Raw genomic sequence first — 19109 nt, forward strand, 5'->3', positions numbered from 1 at the left:
TGCTTGCTGTTTCAGAGCTAAACTTCAAGTGGTTGAACCACTGTTCATGACCTCTTCAGCTACAGGACTGCTTGCTTTCCTTTCCTAAAACAATATTGTAGTCTGACACCAGGAAACTTGGTGTTAGAAAGAAAATGTCATAAAAAAAAAAAAGAAGGATATTGAAGATACAAGGAATTTGTGATGAGTACTTTGGTATGAGTAAGCTTTGAAATGTAAGGTAAGGTAAGAAATCAGAAAGACCTCTCTGAGAAATTGAAACATGGTGGAATTTTCAGAAAAAGATTTTTTGACATCTGGAGACAGAATTAAATCCAGGAGAGGAATCCAAGGTGCCCATGAAGTACAAGAGAAGAGGTTTCTTTCTTGTTGCTGAGATTTGCTAACGTGAATGTAGTATAGTTAGGGTAACAGCCCTGAAGGATGGGGTCCTCTGCCCACTAAGCAGCTACATAAGGTAGTAAATGGAACAGAATTGTCCCATGACCCTTAGTTGTATCTCAGGTTTTTTTCAAGGAAGATATATTTGCATAGAAAAATGGCCATCGACTCTCTGTTGTTTCAATTTTATAGTATGGATAGCCAGCAATTGTACTGACTTCCTATATCATACATTTTATTTCTGCCTGCCTGTTCCAGTTTTGGATCTGTGCAGTGCACATAGTATGCCTTCATGATTGTTGTCACCAGCATACTGTGCGTCTCCTTACTGAGTGTTTGAATATGCATTGCTGTTAATTGTACAGTGATCAGAATTTCTGTCACTCTTTAAATCAGTAGTATTAAATGCATATATCTAATCTGAGTATACTCTAGGTGTGTATTTTACAACCTAAAGTCATTAAATATGGTCATTATTTGGAACCATCTGAGGGGAGCTGCAGAAGGAAGTGTTGTGGCTGCTACAACAGGCTTTGCTTGCTCTTCCCTTTCAATCAGTGACTGGTGGAAAGTTTGGGGAAAAAACTGCTTCATTAGTAAGGCACTGCCAATAAAGCGTGTGTGATGGAGGAAAATAAGATAGGCTGCTCCTGTCTTTTAGGTAGCTTCCCTCTGTTTTTTCAAGTCAGCTAATGACATTTCTCCATTCACCTTCTAACTCCATTCTTCCTGCTGGATCCCACAATTATTTTTTGGGGGATGAGGAATGTTTGCTTCCCAAGAAGAATAACAGAACAAAACAGGTGTTGAAATAACAGCCTGTCTGTGGCTGCATTTTATATGACAAGTGAGTAGTAATAATCAGTAGAGATGTTGGTCAAATAACTCTTTATCCACATCTCCTGATTTTTGTTGCCTGGTTTCTCACCTGTCTTCTGTGATGTTTTACGGGAACAAATGAGTCACTGTCTTCAGGTGAATGCTGTAAAGAACAGTGTGAAAGTGTTTGCACTGAAGCAAAACCAATGAAATGTGTCCTTACAAAAAGCTCAAAATGATTCTTCTGTGTATTCTTCAGTGCCATCTACTGGCAGAATTACCCACCAGAGACTTACAGGCCAAGAACATCCTCCTAAGTGGCACCAATTTAAAAACATTTGTTTCTTTTGTTCTCTTAGGAACAAGGCAAGATTGGTGTAGTCTTCAATATTGGCACAGTGGACATCTCTATTAAAGAGGAGAGCACACCTGTAAATGATGGCAAATACCACGTAGTGCGCTTTACCAGGAACGGCGGCAATGCAACGCTCCAGGTTGACAGCTGGCCAGTGAATGAGCACTACCCCACAGGTATGTGTGTTTTGCTTTTTGTTTGTCTCTTTCACTGTATCTGTGCCTATAAACTAGTGTTTAATAACCACTGGTTGCTATAGAAATCTTTGTTGCTTCATCTCGACAATAAATTCTAGAGCCTGGTCTTGCATATTCTGTCTCTTGGAAAACAAACCAATGGTCCTTTACAATGGAAGAGTACGCGTGCCAACTGTGTGGTATGATGCACAAAGATCATGCTATTTCAGAGGTCTCTAAGTGAATCTTGGCTCTACACAGAGATACAGAGCCATTCAATGACAAACTTGGTTTTGCTACTTGTGATATTTTCTAAATATTTAGGGTAGAAAAGTTTTGAACAGACTTTATGAAAAGGACCAGTGACTCTAGCCACACCCCATCTACTGTCTTATAAATATAGAGTAGAAATGTAAGGAACATGGAAGATTAAAGTATTTCAGCTGATCTTATGCTTGCCTCATAATTTTTTATCATCTGAATTTCAATTTATCTCTTAGGTTTGCAGATACAAAGGTTAACACCCCATCTAACCAAAACTGACAACTCCTAGTTGACTTTTGGTCAAAATGCACTGGAAATATTCAATATCTTTGGAAATCATTACCCTAAATCCACCAGAAATAGTGAATAACTGGCTCTGGATACATTGTCACATGTTTTATCCCACCACTAGCAAATCACAACCTCATGATACTTTATGTCACCATGCTAAAGGATCAAACTTACTCCAAGTGAAAAACAGATTGATCTGTGTGGTGCTGACAGTGCATTAGATAGCTGAGGTGTGTTGATGTACATGGTTATAAAAGGAAGAATGAACACAAGGAAAGATCTCCAGTGTTAACCTCATGCCTCTTCATATTTTGCCTAAGATCAAGCCGTGGTTTTCAATACTGAGTCTAAGAAACATTCACTTCTTTATTTCTGGGTTGTACAGTAGTAATTGTGGACAAAAGGAAGATTTCTTGCTAGTTGTGTAGGAATTGTTCAAAAGAAATTTAAAGTATAGGAAATATCCTAACTTGAGGTTATATACTAATTTATGCAACATTATCCTAATAAATTACTCCAAGGGGATGACATCATCTCCTCTACTCCTTCAGAAAGCACACAGAAAAGTTTTGAATTGTGAGTCATCTATATATACTGTATTGCTCTCTACTGTGAATGTCCCTTTGTCAGTGTTTTGTGAGGTACATGTAAAAGGATACATTTCAATTATTAACCTTATTTCTGTGAAAAAATTCTTTTTAGAGAATGCCATGACAGATATGCTGAGTTGGATTCTAGCTCTGCTATCCATTGGTTTGAGAGGAAAGTGGGCTAGGAAAGGTCCAGCTGAGGATCTTTCTTCTGCTCCTTTCATCAATTATTATGTAAAATGCCTCCAATCCAGTTGGCAGCCAATTACAGTCACTACAAACCCTATAAATAAATTTTCTTCATATATAGCTTGCTGTAGTAAGTCTCTGGTGTGAAGAAACAAAATATTCAGCTCAATTCTTTAGAGATATTTTTTTTAAGGGAAAATAAATCACACTCAGAGACGACCTCAGTACCCAGGGCTTCTGCCTTGGCTAATGATATTTCTGTGTTTTCATTAGAAGATGTATGGTTTTATGGAATCAGCATTAATCTTATGTTCTGGGCTAGTATTGAGTGTATGCAGTTGTACTCTAGGAAAAAAGAACACCTTTATCTTCCTGACACCTTTTCCTTTCCATGCATGTATTTCAATTTTTGTCTGTTTGTAGAGGATGAATTTTTCAACCTGTCCTTGTGAAAATGAGGCTTGTAGGACCATGCTTTGTGTGTGCAGGTTTCTCCCTTATTTCTTTCCTACTTCTTTCAAACATATATTTTAGCCAAATGAAAAAAAATAGGGAAAAAAAAAAACCCCAAAGGATATTACATTGCTGTGGGAAGAAACCCAAGCAAACCATCAAACAAACAAAAAAACCCAAGGGAGGAGGGCAATGTTCCAGCCTTCCCAGAGGAAAGGACTGTGGCTTGCTGTCAATTCATGTTAAATGCCAGAATATCCATATAATAGAGTGGTGTTATGAATGCCTAAGATTCAGAAAAGATTCAATGAACCAATAATTACAGGAAACCAATACTTATTAGTCTCATTTCCTGGGCAGTCAATGGTTTAAAACAAAGACTGAACAGGAGCTTTTGAAATTAATTACTTGTTGTCTTTCCCAAACCAAACTTGCACTATTGTTTTATTGTTTTTTATTGTTTATTGTTTTGATCTGACTGCAAGACCAAACCTGTGTTCAGCAGAGATTCAGCTCTAAAGGCTTTGTGATTGGATGGACCCAGGCTAATCCAGTGTGTTTCAACTGGAACCTGCTGAAAATTTAAATTCATATCAAACTTGAGTGATAGGAGCTAAGTAATCCCCTGTGTTTCACATAGGATCACGTCCATTCTGGAAACACTGTGATTTGGGGTGCTTAAAAAATGTTGCATTTGCAGACCACACTTGCTTGGACATACTGCATTGTCTGTAAAATGAATAATTTCATGTGTGCTTGGTTTTCCACACATTGCTACAGCCTAATGTTTACAAATTTTATAAACTCTCTAATGCATTTTCTTTATCATCACACATGGTGCAATCTTCAGTCAGGGCTGCGTTCTGAATGGCATTTCTGTGCTCCTCTCTGAGTTTTATTACTTGTGGAAGGATTATACATTAGACTCATAATTACTTGCTCAATGAAAAGTACAAATAAAAGTTGGATATTCATTAAATGAGCAAAGTGAGAGAATATTGGCTTTCCTTAATATACAGTCTTTAGTTAAATTGAAATTAACTGAAACTAGCCCAATGGGACCACAAGACTCCAAAACTCTATTTTTACAACTTCAAATAAAAGACAAGGAAAATAGAATGACAACAAACTTACAACTCAGGCGCTGAGATTTTGGGTTTTATAGCATCCAATTGCATTCCAGTCACCTGCAACATGAACTTTACACCTTCATGTAAGGAAAAGAGTTAGAGAAAAATGGTGAAGGAGTGAATTACATTGGAGTTAAAGTTGACTTTGTGACTGAAATAATCCAAATTACTAGGAATGATCTCTCATCTTTAGTACCATTTCCAAGTGCCAGAGTTTCTGTTACTGAACAGTAAGAACAGTGGCCCAGTGTAGGTATCTGACACAAAGCTCCTGAGAACTGGGAGATGTTAAAAAGTTAGCATTAGTACAGAGGGTGCTGTCTGCAACTCAGCTGTTACGGTTCAGCCAAAACCATTGAGCTGTTTGTGATTTATTTGCATTAGTTTTGCCCTTTCTCCTCTCTGTCAAGAACACAATAAGGAGATGGGCTTTTTCCATAGGCTGTACTGATAGCTAGTTTCTTCATGTTTGATTCATTAAGTTAGTTATCACAATGTGATATAATTTTTCTCAGTCAGAATATAAAACTTCTGCTGTAGTCTAAAGTACAGAAGTAGCTTGATTTGTGCCACACACTTTATGTAAGATAGGGAAGAAAACTGGCTTAGTTTTTACTTGCTTCTTTCAATGTTTTTTCTATCTAACTGAAGGAATGCTGGAGGATGCTAGCAGCAAAACCCCTCTCAATTATCTAACGAGGGTCTTGATGTCTGGGGAGGTCCCTGCTGACTGGAACCTAGCCACTGCTATTCCAGTCTATAAGAAGGGTGTGAGAAAAGATACAAGGAGCTACAGGCCTGTTAGTCTGAACTCAGATCCTGGAAAAATGATGAAGATTTTACTGTATGCTATTTAAAGGCATTTAAAGAATAATGCAGCCATAAAGCACACTCAGCATGGGTTCACACAGGGAATGTTCCATTTAATCCGATGTCTTTCTATTGTAAGGTCTCATGGATGAAGGGAAGGTGGTGGATGTAGTTTTCCCTGGATTTTAGTAATGCTTTTAGTAATGCAAACATCCCTCACAGCACCATCCCAGAGAAGTTGCCCAGCTGTGGTTCAGAGCTGGCTGAATGGCAAAGCTCAAAGGGCTGTGATGGATGGGGCTACACCTGCCTGGCAACTGAACACCAGAGCTGCTCCTCAGGGTTCACCTCTAGGGACAGCTCTGTTCAATATATTCATTCTTCTGTGGTAAGGTCATCTATCTCATGGATGAAGGGAGGATGGTGGATGTTGGAAGTTTGCTAATGGAACTAACTGGGAGGTGCTGTTTACCCCCTCAAGGGATAAGAGGCCTTGCAGGGGATTCTAGCTGGATGGGAGCATTGGACTATGATTAATGGGAAAAAGATTAAGCAAGAAAAAATTCTGGATTCTGCATGTGGGGCAGAGTAACACCAGGCATTTTTATGAATTAGGAGAGGAGTAGCTAGGGATCAGCCCTGCAGAAAGGGCTGTGGGGTGCTGGTGGGCAGAAGCTCAGTGTCAGTCATCTGTGGACCCTGACAGTGAAAACAGCAAACCATGTCCTGGGGAGCATAAAAACCAGCACAAACAGCCATGCAAAAGGTGGTCGTCCTGCTCTGTTCAGCAGTGGTGTGGTCTCACCTCAGTGAGACCTCACAGTAGTGCCCCACAATTTGAGAAGGATGTGAACATCCATGAAAACGTCAAGAGGACATCAACAAAGCTGGTGACAGGGCTGGAAGGCATGTCCTAAGGAAAGTGGCTAAGGACTTTGGGGTCGTCGAGTTCGGAGAAAAGCAGGCTAGGGGTGACATTGCTCTTTACAGCTTTCTGGGGAGTGGGAGCAGAGACAAGCTGAGCTATTGTTCCATGGTACTTAGTGATGGGACATGTAAGACTGTTTCAAAGCTGTGCTAGAGGAAGTTGACAACAGATCTTAGGAACCATTACTTTACTGACAGACTGGTCAAACAGAACCCTTTTTCTAGAGAGATTGTCACTATATCTAAAAATGGTTCCTTCCCATCTCTACAAATAAAATTCCATGAGTTTTACACTACTGTGGCTATTGAACAAGATTTCATAGTCTGTTTTTAAACAGGTAATTTCTTGTCCTACTCAAGGCATTTTATTACCTTTTCCTTGTTATTTTCAGTCTCCTTCCACAACTGGCATGATCTTTTTATTCAATCAAGTCCATTTCCTACCTCATCCCTCTACTGATGGGACTCTGATGAGTTCTCTTCTCTTCTCTTCTCTTCTCTTCTCTTCTCTTCTCTTCTCTTCTCTTCTCTTCTCTTCTCTTCTCTTCTCTTCTCTTCTCTTCTCTTCTCTTCTCTTCTCTTCTCTTCTCTTCTCTTCTCTTCTCTTCTCTTCTCTTCTCTTCTCTTCTCTTCTCTTCTCTTCTCTTCTCTTCTCTTCTCTTCTCTTCTCTTCTCTTCTCTTCTCTTCTCTTCTCTTCTCTTCTCTTCTCTTCTCTTCTCTTCTCTTCTCTTCTCTTCTCTTCTCTTCTCCATTCTTTTTGGCTTTATTTAGTTTTTTTATCAACATTTTATTTCTCTCCCTCTGTGATTTCCCAGCCGTGAGATAAATAGCCTTGTATCTTACAAGCTAAATACAATTACTGCTATCGAGACTGGAGTCTTTCTCTCCCTGTAAATGTCTCTTGGAAGCTGATAAGCTGTTCAAAGCAAACTGCAGGCTTCTGCCTAATCCTGAGATTAAACATAACCACCCAGAAGACAGCAAGAGATAATTGAGGAGGGGGGGTTGGGGGAGACAGGCAGGAGAGGAAGAGAGGAGGAGAAAGTGAGATCCTCTCCTGAGATATTAGGAGGACATGCAGAAGGCTCAAGATTATTTGTAAAGGAATTACACAAAACACACAAGAGATTGTTATGATGAGGAATTTCCTCAGATAATGCAGTGGTTGTTGTAGTTGTTAAGGACAAGAATTAGCAAGGATTTGTTTGAGGTAAAACATACAGGGCAGCTCCCACCTATGGCTGCTGATTTTTATATATTATCCTCATCTTGTCCTTGAAACAGAAGGTCTCACAAGATTGTATCCAGATTCTTTGTGCATGCTGGGGTTCATCTCACTGCCTTTATTGCTGAGCAGGGGGAGACAGTAGTTTTCCCAAGAATGAAGCAGGGGACTGAGCTGACTTCTCTGTGCTCTGTTTTGCTACCTGCTGACCAGGCTAGGAAATAAGATTGCCTTAGTTGTGGAGAAATAGTGTGTGCTATCTGTATTAGTCTTCACTTATAAATGCAGAATTACTGAAGGTTAATAGTTTTATGAGTCAGCCCAATACAGTTGAAAAAAGCAGCCTTATTTCTCACTATATAAGTTCTTCTTGATAGTTTGGGATTTTTTTTTTTAATCAGTGACATTCTAATTTTCTCCTTCTGAAATATTTTTTACGTCTACTGTTTCTGAAACCTTGTCTGTTTTTAACTGTTATTAATGGGATATTACCTCTTCCAACTTTGCTTTATTTAATTTATAATGCATTAGACAAGAAAAAGAAGGTAAGTTTAGATAGCCTAATAGTAGCATCGCTGGGGAAATTAGGAAAAGATTACATATCCTTTCTTCAGCTGAGATGTGCACTGATATTATTTATAATGTGCAATGTTGTGATTATTAGTTCTTGTGAGCTCAGTGATGCAAGGTCTAATCCTAATTGTGAAATTAACAAGGAAAACTCTAAATCAAATCTAACTGAGATTTCTGAGTCATTGCAACCAGTTCTTTCTTTCTAAGTTTGTACTTATCTCTGCACAGTACCTCTATGTGGCTCTTATTGTACCATGTCAGTGATTTACAAATGTTCAATAATTGTGCCTTCTTAGAGGAAATTGCTAGTTCTCTGTGTTTTGCAGAGCCTGGGTCCTTTTCCTTTAAATTCACTCTGTGACTTGCAGAATGATTTTGGCATGTCATTTCCTCTTCTTTCCACCCTTCAACTCCCCGGAAAAACTTTGGCATCTGCCTTATTGTGCCCCTGTCGCAATCTCTTCCTTCCCTCAGACTTGAGGCTGTTATGATCTTCTCACTTCTGAAACCTTGCTTTTGAAACCAAGGTAATAATAAGAAGTTTGGCTGAATCCAGTTGTCTCCATGAAAAGGCACGTGGATCTTGTGCTGGACAACTTGGAATCCTTAATAAGATGTGTTACTTGATCTGTATGCTGAAGGGTTTTTTTCTTGTTGCTACCAGATCCCACTGTAGTCTTAATATTTTCCTATCCAAATGTCCTTCTGAGTGGGCAATGAGTAAGGAACAAGATAACTGATTTTTGATTAGCCCTGTAGGCTGAATGTGATCACCAGGGTTCTTGTCACATACTTTTTTGTGGATTTTGATTTTTTTCATATTGTACTCATTTTGTGGGACTTAAATGAGCTCTCATATGCTTCCTATCAGCATGAATTGGAGACAGCATATAAAGTGCCTTTGACAGATTTACTGCATTTCATAATGAGCCTAAAACATAGAAAAAGACAGGGTTAATAAAACAGAATTGGAGAAGCACATTTTGAAGGCAGTACGGTGACATATGTTGAAAGATCTGCCAAGAGGGATGATTAAAGCATGACAAGTTGATGAAATCAAGAGTTGATTGTAGCTTGTCACTGCAGGGCCATGGCATCTATAATATATTTATAGGATTGGAAAACTGATAAATATGGCTACCTGATATGAACACTCAAGATTTGTTCCCCTGTATCCACTGACATACAAACCTCCATACATGAAGTCATCAACAAACACACTTTGGAATTTTTGCAAAAACACTCATGTTAATGTATTTGTTTCCATACTGGATGATGGGATAGGATCTGACATGATGTAAAAGTTACATAAATGTTGCCACTATGCTTAGAGTGTAACTGCTGTGTGCTTTGAGTTTTGCTTTCCCACAGAAAAAAAAATGAATCTGTGGTTTATTTCTGACTTGCCCCATCCTCAAAGAGTTTCATGAAAGTGTTGTAGGGACTTTTTGTCTTCCAAATTCTGTTTTTGAGGACAGAAGAGAGAAAAGAGAGAAAATAAACAAACAAAATGTGGTTATATTGCGGCTTCCAGTATCCATTGCTCCTGTTTTGTTTCTTAAAACTGATCTGAGCTCTTGCAACACACTGCATTCAGTCTGAGTGAGCTGTAGTTTTAACTTCACCAAGTACCTCAAGCCCATGTCAGTGGCAGTCTGTCAAGCACTGGAATTTGACAGCTTGGCATCAAGAAAGAGGGAAGTGCATGGGTCTTTTTGAAGACATGTAAGGTAATGAAGCAGAACAAACAGCACAATATGATTTAGCAGCAGTAGGGTTGAAAGAAGGAGTTTACCTAAGGAAGGAGGTGAACACAGAAAAGTATCTCCATGCAAGTAGCCATGACCATCTAATTCCCACCCAAGATCCCACTGATAAACCTTGAGATCTGTGAGAGGGGAGAGGAATAAGAAGTATTCGTCTGTAGAAGTCTTTATTACTTCTACATAACAATCACATAAAAGGTTGTTCTAACATGCAAATACATGCCACAGAGGCAATACTAGTTTTAATTTAGCCAAAATACTGTATCTTGTTTATAGATCAGATTAAAAAAATATTACCAGAAAGTACTGACAGTTTGAGGAAATTTTTTTGGTGCTGTCCAAAAAACCAGAGATATGTATTATATGTATTGTATGTATTATATATTCAGTAGTTAGCTGAATTAGTATAGCAACACTCTTACATCTTCCTGAATCAGACTGGATGTCCAATATGTCAAATCTACAGATGGATACCAAATACTTTAGAAGAAAATTTGCTTTAATGGTCAAAATGACACTTCTTTTTGATGGTCTTGGATTTGGGATTCTCTTCTGTCTTCCCAGAGTCTGATTGTTCATCTGATCAAGCTTATTGAGTCTGAGACCTGTCAAGTGTCTGATGCTCCAGAGAATTACAGCAACCCACCATGGCAACAACAAAAATATGCCCCAAAAGATGTCCTTCTAAAAAAATTGCCCTACTTTTGCAATTAGTTTGTGATCTGAAATATGAAGTTAAATAAGCTGTATGTGTTTGTATCATATCCACAGTAATTACATTTGTACTTCTCAGATGGAAAGCAAATAGTTCCTTTTTTTCCCCTCATTAATTTATTTAGGAAGACATGATTGTGTGGAAATACTTCCACTTCTTCTGCAGCTGGAGAAGTTACTCTGCTGCACTGTGACCCCATTGCTTAGCCAAATTTAAACCATAACAACCCTGGATAGTTTAGTGGCATCTGTAATCTTTCTGTATTTCTCTGGTTCTTTTTCCATTGATGGTATTGATTCTCAAATCTTAGTTCTTTCCTCTTAGCTTAGTTCTATTGACTAGGGTTCTTTGTAAGATAAATTCTTTCAACATGGAGTGAATGCCTAGGAAAAGTTGTATTAACCTTTGACAGTGTGGTACTATGGCATAAACTAAAACTCATGAAGGGATGAGCTTCATGATTTCCCAGTCCTAGATTTGCTCTATGTCGGAATGATCACTTAAAATATTGCAAGATGCAGTATCCATATGGCACTGATGCATCTTTCTGCCTAGTTGTTCTCACCTGGTATCTGATTTAAGAACCCTGGGCTGAGGAATATCCTTAAGTATTGCATTGCATTCATGTAATTACCACAGGCCTTTGAGTCCCAGTCCCTGAGATCCTATGGTGCAAAACAGATACACTCCATATGTTTTTCCCTGTGTTTCTTTGACATCCTGCTATTTTCAATGAATAGTATTTACATACTAAGAGATATTAGGTATATCCTGATAGCTTTGTCTTTCCAACAATTCCATGCCGAAGTATACAGCTGTTCACACAGGCATGTGTATCCTGACTGAATCCTCAGATATTTTAAGATGTTCTTACCTGTGTCCATTGCTCCATGATTGTATGAGGTCCAAGTACCAAACATAAACCATATCAACAATGATTTCTGATAAATTTCTCCTTTGCTGGCATAAGATTAATTAGAGCCACAGAAGGACTTGGGTTGGAAGGGACCTTTAAGATCATCTAGTTCCAAACCCCCTGCCATGGGCAGGGACACCTTCCACTAGACCACATTGCTCAGAGCCCCATCCAACCAATTACTATTGCTTCAGCTGTTTGATGGAACATCAAATGTAGCTGTATAATGTAGTGCAGAGGAGGATGGAGAAATATTTCTCAGATGGAGACTCAGACTAAATAAAATCCTGCTGCACAGCGCAGTGAGTTCCCAGACATTAATATATTTACCTTTCTCTCCTGGGTTAGTTCTATTTCAGTTCTCTTGGTCAAACAGAGTTTTTATGTTTTATATCTTCTCTCCCTCTCTGCCCGACTCTCCTTCTGTCCCTGTCTCTCTCTCATAAGCGCACATGTGTGCACAGTAAGAATGAGCAAACAAACATCTGTCCTGAGGGATCACAGGCTTGAACAACTTTGTGCTTTTCTGATCACATTGCCTGCAGAAAGAACAGTGCCAGCTGTAATCCCAGGTTGACAGGCTGACGTGCAGTGACAGACGGGGTTGATGCATCTGCATCAGCCTTCTCCCTGCTCGCTAAAGGCACTGCAAAGCGTGGAGTCATTAAACTCCAGTACTACAATCTGCAGTAGAGCAACTGTGTGAAAGGATGGTCAGAAATGAAAGGGGCCAGGCATGGAACTGGGCGTCAGAAGTTCACAAATCCCAGCCTTATGTTTAGAGATGCCTTTCTCTGTGATCTTGGGTAATGCTTTTACCATTCTGCAGCTCAGTTTTTCCCATCAGTAAACAGAGGATAAAGCTCCAATTTACCTATCTGTGGTGACTTAAATAGAAAATATTCTACAATTCACTGAACATGGAAGTCCTTCTGGGTCAATGAATTTACATCTTTCCTACTTAGTGAGTACCTGATGCTCTCGGTCATGGCAAAATTTTGTGAATAGTATCTGTCATTGAGAAGACTCATTGGGTTACTACAGAATCCTACCGTTTTCTTTTCCTTTCTCTAAACTGATGCAAACAGAAGAATTGATTTAATGATTTATAGCAATTAGAAATGGGAAAGGCCTGTTTGCTCTCATTTATTCCATTCTGTAATAAACTGATATTCCCCACCGCTTTTTCAAGTAAAATTTTAAATAATTCAGGAATTTCCTTGAGGATACTGTAGCACTGTCTAATATGCACTTGGTAGGAAGTGCTTCTTAATAAATTTCTTCTTTCGTCAGTTTCTTACATGCTTTTAATTATTTCCTGGAACTGACCCTAGACAACTTGCCCCTTCCATAGAGTTTTAGCCAGTTGGTCTTTTGTAACTGGTTGGCTTTCCAGTCCTCATCAGTGACATTTGACTAAGGGCCTTATAGGTGTTGCTCTCATTATTGTTACTGACTGAGCAGCTTCCCTACAGTAACGCTGTGTTAATGGGAAAGGACTGCACATGCTCTCTCTATTTGTACATTTAACTCTCCATATTATCTCCCTCATAGTATGTGCACAGGAAAATGAGATTCAGGAACATCTGAAGGTTTCTAGTGGAGCCAATCCAGCTCCATAGCCACCTGCACCAAGGCAGAGACTGCGGGTCCACGTGAACTGAGCTGCTCTTGTTTTCTGCTGTTGTTTGCTGCTAAGTTTTCTTAGCTTAGATCATGCACCCTACAAAGGCATCTGTGCTGTTTTCAGTCTCATATTGCTCCTGGAAGCAACATAGTTGCACTCATGTAGCTCCAATGCCTAACCCCAAATATGTAAATTAGATTCAGTGTTTCTCTGTCCTGACTTTGCCTAATGCACAAAACAGATAAACAAGCTCTAGATAAATGAGAGTTAATAGAATTTAAAGTGTCAATACAAATACAGTGCTTTTGGTATTTGATTATTGCTGCTTGTTCCCACTGGGCAATATAACTCACATCCTGACCTTTCACAAGGGAATCAAAGTGGGATATGGGAACAATAGCAGTGGATTTTATTCCAATCTCTGATTTCTTCCTGCAAAATGAGGGGGGGTGGTTTTCTCACTTAAATGGAGAGATCAATATGTAGTTTCAGTTTTTCTTTAATAGACACTTCAGCCTTGGCTGCCTGACATGGGGCTCAATTTGGATCTGGTCAGTGAAAAAACACAGTAATTTACACATTCCTTACAAAACATTTCAAACATCTAGTAATGTAGACACCCAAATTGCTTCATACTTTTACAGAGGTTGAACTAGTAACTACTTTCTCTGTACTGTACACTAGTTCAGTTTTCCAACATAGCTCAAATGAGAACTAAAGCAGACTGCTTTTATTTCATGCCCATGGCTTCAGCTTTCACGTGGCTGAAGTGATTCAGCATAATGTGCACATAGAAAAAAGGACTCAAGTCACTTTTTTCACAATATTTTTTTTCTGCATGCTTGAAAAGGTTTGATTAACCTTCTTCCACCTTTGTTAGTCTGAGTTTTCTTTTGTTTTGCTCCTATTGTGCTTCTGTGCTAGATTATCGAGGGTAAGACACTTATTTTCTCAGTCATCCAAAACAGGATAGAAAGACTTATCTAAGGGAGGTTGAAGTGTTGCTGGTCTTGTCCTGGGGCAGAGCATTGAATTAGATGACTTCTTAAAGTCATTCTTAGTCTTATTAGTGTCATTGTGGTCCACGCTAGCTGTACCTCCTGCACAGACAAATTTAACTCCTAGCTCCTAGTTTTCTTCTGAATTTCCCATTGATTTTGGCCTGAATGGTGGTTTACTTTAAATTAGAACCCCAAGTTTTTTAGATTAAAAAAGATCAGCTAAAATAGGGACTAATGGCATTTTAAAGCTTTTGGTTGCAGCACTAGACACTTAGGAACTCCAGTGGCTTGAATAACTTCTACTGTTGGAGTCTGGCTTGCTAATTCTCTCTCATATTTTTAGTACTCATACTACCAAGACCTTGTTGTCTCTTGTCATGAGGGCAGTGAGCTGAGGAGGGTTGCAGTGTGAAGGTCAGCTTTTAACTCCAGTCCACAGTGAGATGAACAGAATAAAAGGTGTTGCTCCCAGCAAACAATGTGATCAGAGGGAATTGAAGATAAAGTGAAGGGCATCCAGGACTAAGGGGAAAATGAGGACAAGAAATAAAATGAGAATTCAATAGCAAAAGATGCAACTTTATTGAACAATGAAGGCAGAGGAAAAATATAATATCCAAGAAGTGAAGCAAAGCTGAACAAGGATAAGACTTGTCTATTTTTCAATTCACCCAAATGAAATAAAATCCCAAATTTGAACTAATTTTCTACAACACTCCTGTTATAAGGTAAAACTGAAGCTTTACAAGAATTTTTAGAGGGACAGCTTGTGATAGAAAGATTCCAGATCATCTGCCTTATAATCATTTTGTTTAGCATGGCTATCGTGTTTCATTTTTGTATAAGCCACATCTGTGATTTCAGGTCTGGACTTTTTTCAAGTGTTTTCTAAAGCCACTGTAAGTAGAGATTTTTTTACATGTTTGGATTTTAGTGCAACCATTTCCTGTGTTATATAACATAAACCACAATATGGTCTTACAGTAACACGACAAAATAAACATCTATACATAAACAGACCTGATGCTAAAACTTGATTCTAAGTGTTGTTATTCCTTTCTGATGTATGGAGGAAGGCCTAGTCTTAAAAATAGATTCTAATCCTTTACTAATAGACTCATGTCAGTTTTCTAAATGACTAGAAGCTATGAACAAATAGTGGTACTTCTTAGTATTTAAAAAAAAATATGTACTTCAGGAAATGTGAAAAAGGGGCAATTCAGTATACTGTAAGTTTTTAATTGCAGCTGCCTAGAACTGGACGTGGTTAAAGAGGCTCAGTCTGTGCCAATCACAAGCACACTTTGGAAGCTTTAGTTCCCTTTATCAGAGGGTGAAATGGGAGCTTCTCCGTGATGCATGCAAGTCTCCTTTTCCAGGGCACACAGCATCAGCCCTGGGAGGGTTTTGGGGTTAAGTTGAACTGAGTCAGTTTATGTTAGTAGAGCATTTAGCCATCAAAGATACACTTTCCATGTTGTAGAAGGCTCCTTCTCTCCCATGATGATGTCAATTAGGTGTGTGTAAATCTCAGTGAGATTATGGGCATCCATAAAAACTCAAAGGGAGCTGGCATGCAGGGCTGCTGGGTGAACTGAGCTATCAAACACTAGCTGTTACAAGCCCTTCTCCTACGGAAATTCCATCTGCAGTAAGGGGGAAATGGTGGAAACATTTTAAAGCCTGAACACTGATCTCAAGGTATTTCTTTAAATCATTAGTATCACTGTAGCATTTTTCATTTAGTAACTGCTCATTAGATGAAACGTCTCATTCTTTTTAGAGACTAGAAGCAATGAAGAAAATTCTGCTTCATAGAACAGCCTTTAACAGTAATTTAGATCGGATGAGTGTTTTCTTATGGTATTCTTTTCAGCATCCTCACAGATTTGACAACACATCAGGATGCATTAATATTCCACCGAAAAGCAAGTACTTTACTTCTGCCCAGTGCAATTTCCTGGAACCTTTCAGTTTTTCTGTTTCACACTTAAGAGGCAGTAAATCACTATGATTGGTCTAGGCCAAGAAGCAAGATTTTTCAGAGCTTCAATTGTTCTTGTTCTGTCTTTGCTTAAGATTCCATTTTGGTTTAGAAATAAGCTTAATGCTATAAAATTTTTTTGTTTCCTTAAAGGAACCACCAGTAGAAAAGAAAAACATCTTCCAGCACTATAGGGTTTTGGAAGAAAATTCTGCTTTGCCCATGAGCAAATTTAAACTGTGTCCCCTGGACTATTACACAGCATAAAAAGCATTTCCTCTGGGAACTGCCAGTAGTCATTAGCACAAGCAAATTCTTTTGATTTTTTTCCCATTTTAGTTTGGTCTAAATTGAGGATTACCAAAAGCTAAAGTTCAAAGTGAGTCAGATCTATTTATCAGAGTATTTTGTGGAGCAGGGATAACAAGGGCTTCAGAAAAAAGGCAGAATACTGGCAACTGATCATATTTAACCAGTAGACTCTTATGTTTATGACTGGATTCCGCATTTCCTTTGGAAAAAGAGGGACAATCCAAAAAAAAAAAAAAAAAAAAAAAAAATCAGAAACATACAGCACTTCTGTTTTATTCCCCTCCAAAGTATTTGATCCTCAGGAATGTCTGTGGTATTTGAAATATTTTGAATATTGAGGTTAACCAAGATTCAAGAATCTAGAAGATTTCAAAATATGACCATTAAAATCCTTGAGGTCATAAAAGCCTGGTTGCTTATCAGTTTGTTGAAAAACTTAGGACATGCAGGAGAGCTTCTATTGTGCATGTAAGTCCTAAATGGGACAACAGACTTCTTTTAATTCTAATGTTCACAGTTTGCTTTGGAATTTTCACATGAAAAAGGAATAAAAATAGGCAAAATAATGTGTTTATGTGGTGTGGCACAGTACTTTAGAAGAAGTTAAGTTGTTGAGCAGATCTAAGTAGTATTGATATACAGGAATTGGTTATGTGGATAAAGGAAAAAAGAAGAAACTTATTTAAAATGAACCTTTCCTATTGGTACTTGAATCACTTAAGCAGCTAGAAACGATAAGAGGAAAATATTTAGTAAATCACAAGTAGCAAAACTAATCAACACAATTTTACTGTAAAAAATATCCTGCAACTTCTGAGACCCACATTGATGCAGAATTAGGTAACTATGAGTATTTTCTGAAATAAATTTAAATCACTCTATCCTGTGTATTCTGTTGTGAAGAACAGCCTGGACTCAAATCTGGACTCAAAAGGAAAAAAAGAGAAGAATCTACATTAGTTGTGTGAAAGGGTTGTTTGAATGTGTGTATCATTCAGCTATAGAAAGAAATTGCATTGAGGTCACAAAAGGCTTGTTACTGAAAATTTCTGTGTGTGAAGATGGACGAGAAACACTTTTAATCACACCATGCCTCAGCTGTCAGAGGTTCTATAAGCTTTCTTCATGCTGAGCTTACATTACTTCGTGTTGCAAACCATGATATTTCCTTCTTGAGCTCTCATATCAAATGTTGTGTTTATTTTTTAAAGCACAAATCCAAGTCAGTAATAATTCAGTAATTGTGTGGTTCTATTGGTTCTATTTAATGACTATTCTAATCACTTAACAATGACAAAATTGTTCTTTAGCTCACTGTTGTATTTGGGTATATGAGTGAACACATTCTCATGCACATGTTTTAAAAAAGCAAAGTCGTGTCTGAAATAAAATTTAAAAACAAACCAAAAAAGATAGATCAGAGACTAATGTTGCAGTATAAACCTATTTGAATTTTCTAATGCCCTTCAATTTTTCATCTCTTTTAGAGGTATGATTTTTATATGTATCTTAATCTTGCTGAATGTATCTGCATAATAATAACATAATAAAATTAAATTAAACCTGATTTTTAAAAAAGGTTTTAAAGATGTGGTGGGGAATAGTTGTCATTTCTGGCTTTCTTGAAGGTCTAGAACTATCCGAAACCCATTTTTCATCGTCATGTCTTTTTTTATTGTCCCATTTCCTTTTTTTACCTGAGTCTTATTGGCCTTGTCAGATGCCCTGTTTCTGAGGAGTTTCAATTCACCACATTTTTTTCCTTTCTGCAGTCAGCCTTTCACAGAGAGGAGGAAGCACTCCATGCCAGCCCCTGGCTGACTCTAGTATTCCTCTGAACTCTCTTCATTCTGAGAAAGATCTCGTTGCCACCACTAAAACGTTACTTGTGTGCATACTGATACTGGGTGAGGACAGTGGAGTTGTTGCTTGTAAATACTGTTACAGAATTTCTTCGGGGCTGTGGAAAATGTGCCTGCCCATTGACATTACAGTATCAATGCACTCATTTAACCAGTGGTTCTAGCTCAGAATGTACTCTTTAAAGTGGGGAATAACCCCCATTTCTACCAAAACTCCATCTCTATCACATGCGATATAGATCTAGTAGCAGCCTCTTTCAAGTGTTCAAGTCTGAGTTGAGAGAGAAATTTAGGTCTTTAAGTGCCATTGAAATGCCTCCTGAGGATTTTTCAGGACCTAGTACTCCTTCCTTACATGCAACCAAAAAAAAAAAAAAAAATTAGGCACAGAGCAATTAGACAAAAAAAAATCCTAAAGGAGATGCAGAATTTTTATGATTGCATTTATGAGATTTGGCTGTTTTGGTGGGCATGGATTAGTGTGTTGAGAGAAAATCTAAGCTGAATGTCTTGCTACCTGATCTTAAAAAATAAATTGTTTTTGTAGCTGACTTAATTTTGTTTCAGTTCTCCCCAAACCTTTGAGTGTCCTGTGAGTGTAAGATTCCCCTAGGCTTAAATGAATGGCAGAGCTTGCAGGAAAGGAAGCTGTCATTTGGGTTAAGAAGCTGGAAAAACAAATGATCTGCATGACCTCAGCTTAGTCTTCAGTTTATTATTAATAAACAGATCAAATATCATT

The 19109-nt window shown here is 38.2% G+C and overlaps 1 protein-coding gene across 10 annotated transcripts in view; it reads left to right on the forward strand.

Moving 5' to 3' along the window:
• NRXN3 (neurexin 3) overlaps positions 1-19109 on the forward strand; it is a 906050-nt gene that overhangs the window by 771656 nt on the left and 115285 nt on the right. For all 10 annotated transcript variants that reach the window (XM_063399086.1, XM_063399087.1, XM_063399090.1 and 7 more), the window contains one exon: positions 1560-1731. In XM_063399086.1, coding sequence (XP_063255156.1) covers positions 1560-1731 — 172 coding nt within the window. The remainder of the gene's footprint in view (positions 1-1559; positions 1732-19109) is intronic.

Source organism: Prinia subflava, chromosome 5 (assembly GCF_021018805.1).
Source record: "Prinia subflava isolate CZ2003 ecotype Zambia chromosome 5, Cam_Psub_1.2, whole genome shotgun sequence".
Classification (NCBI taxonomy): domain Eukaryota; kingdom Metazoa; phylum Chordata; class Aves; order Passeriformes; family Cisticolidae; genus Prinia; species Prinia subflava.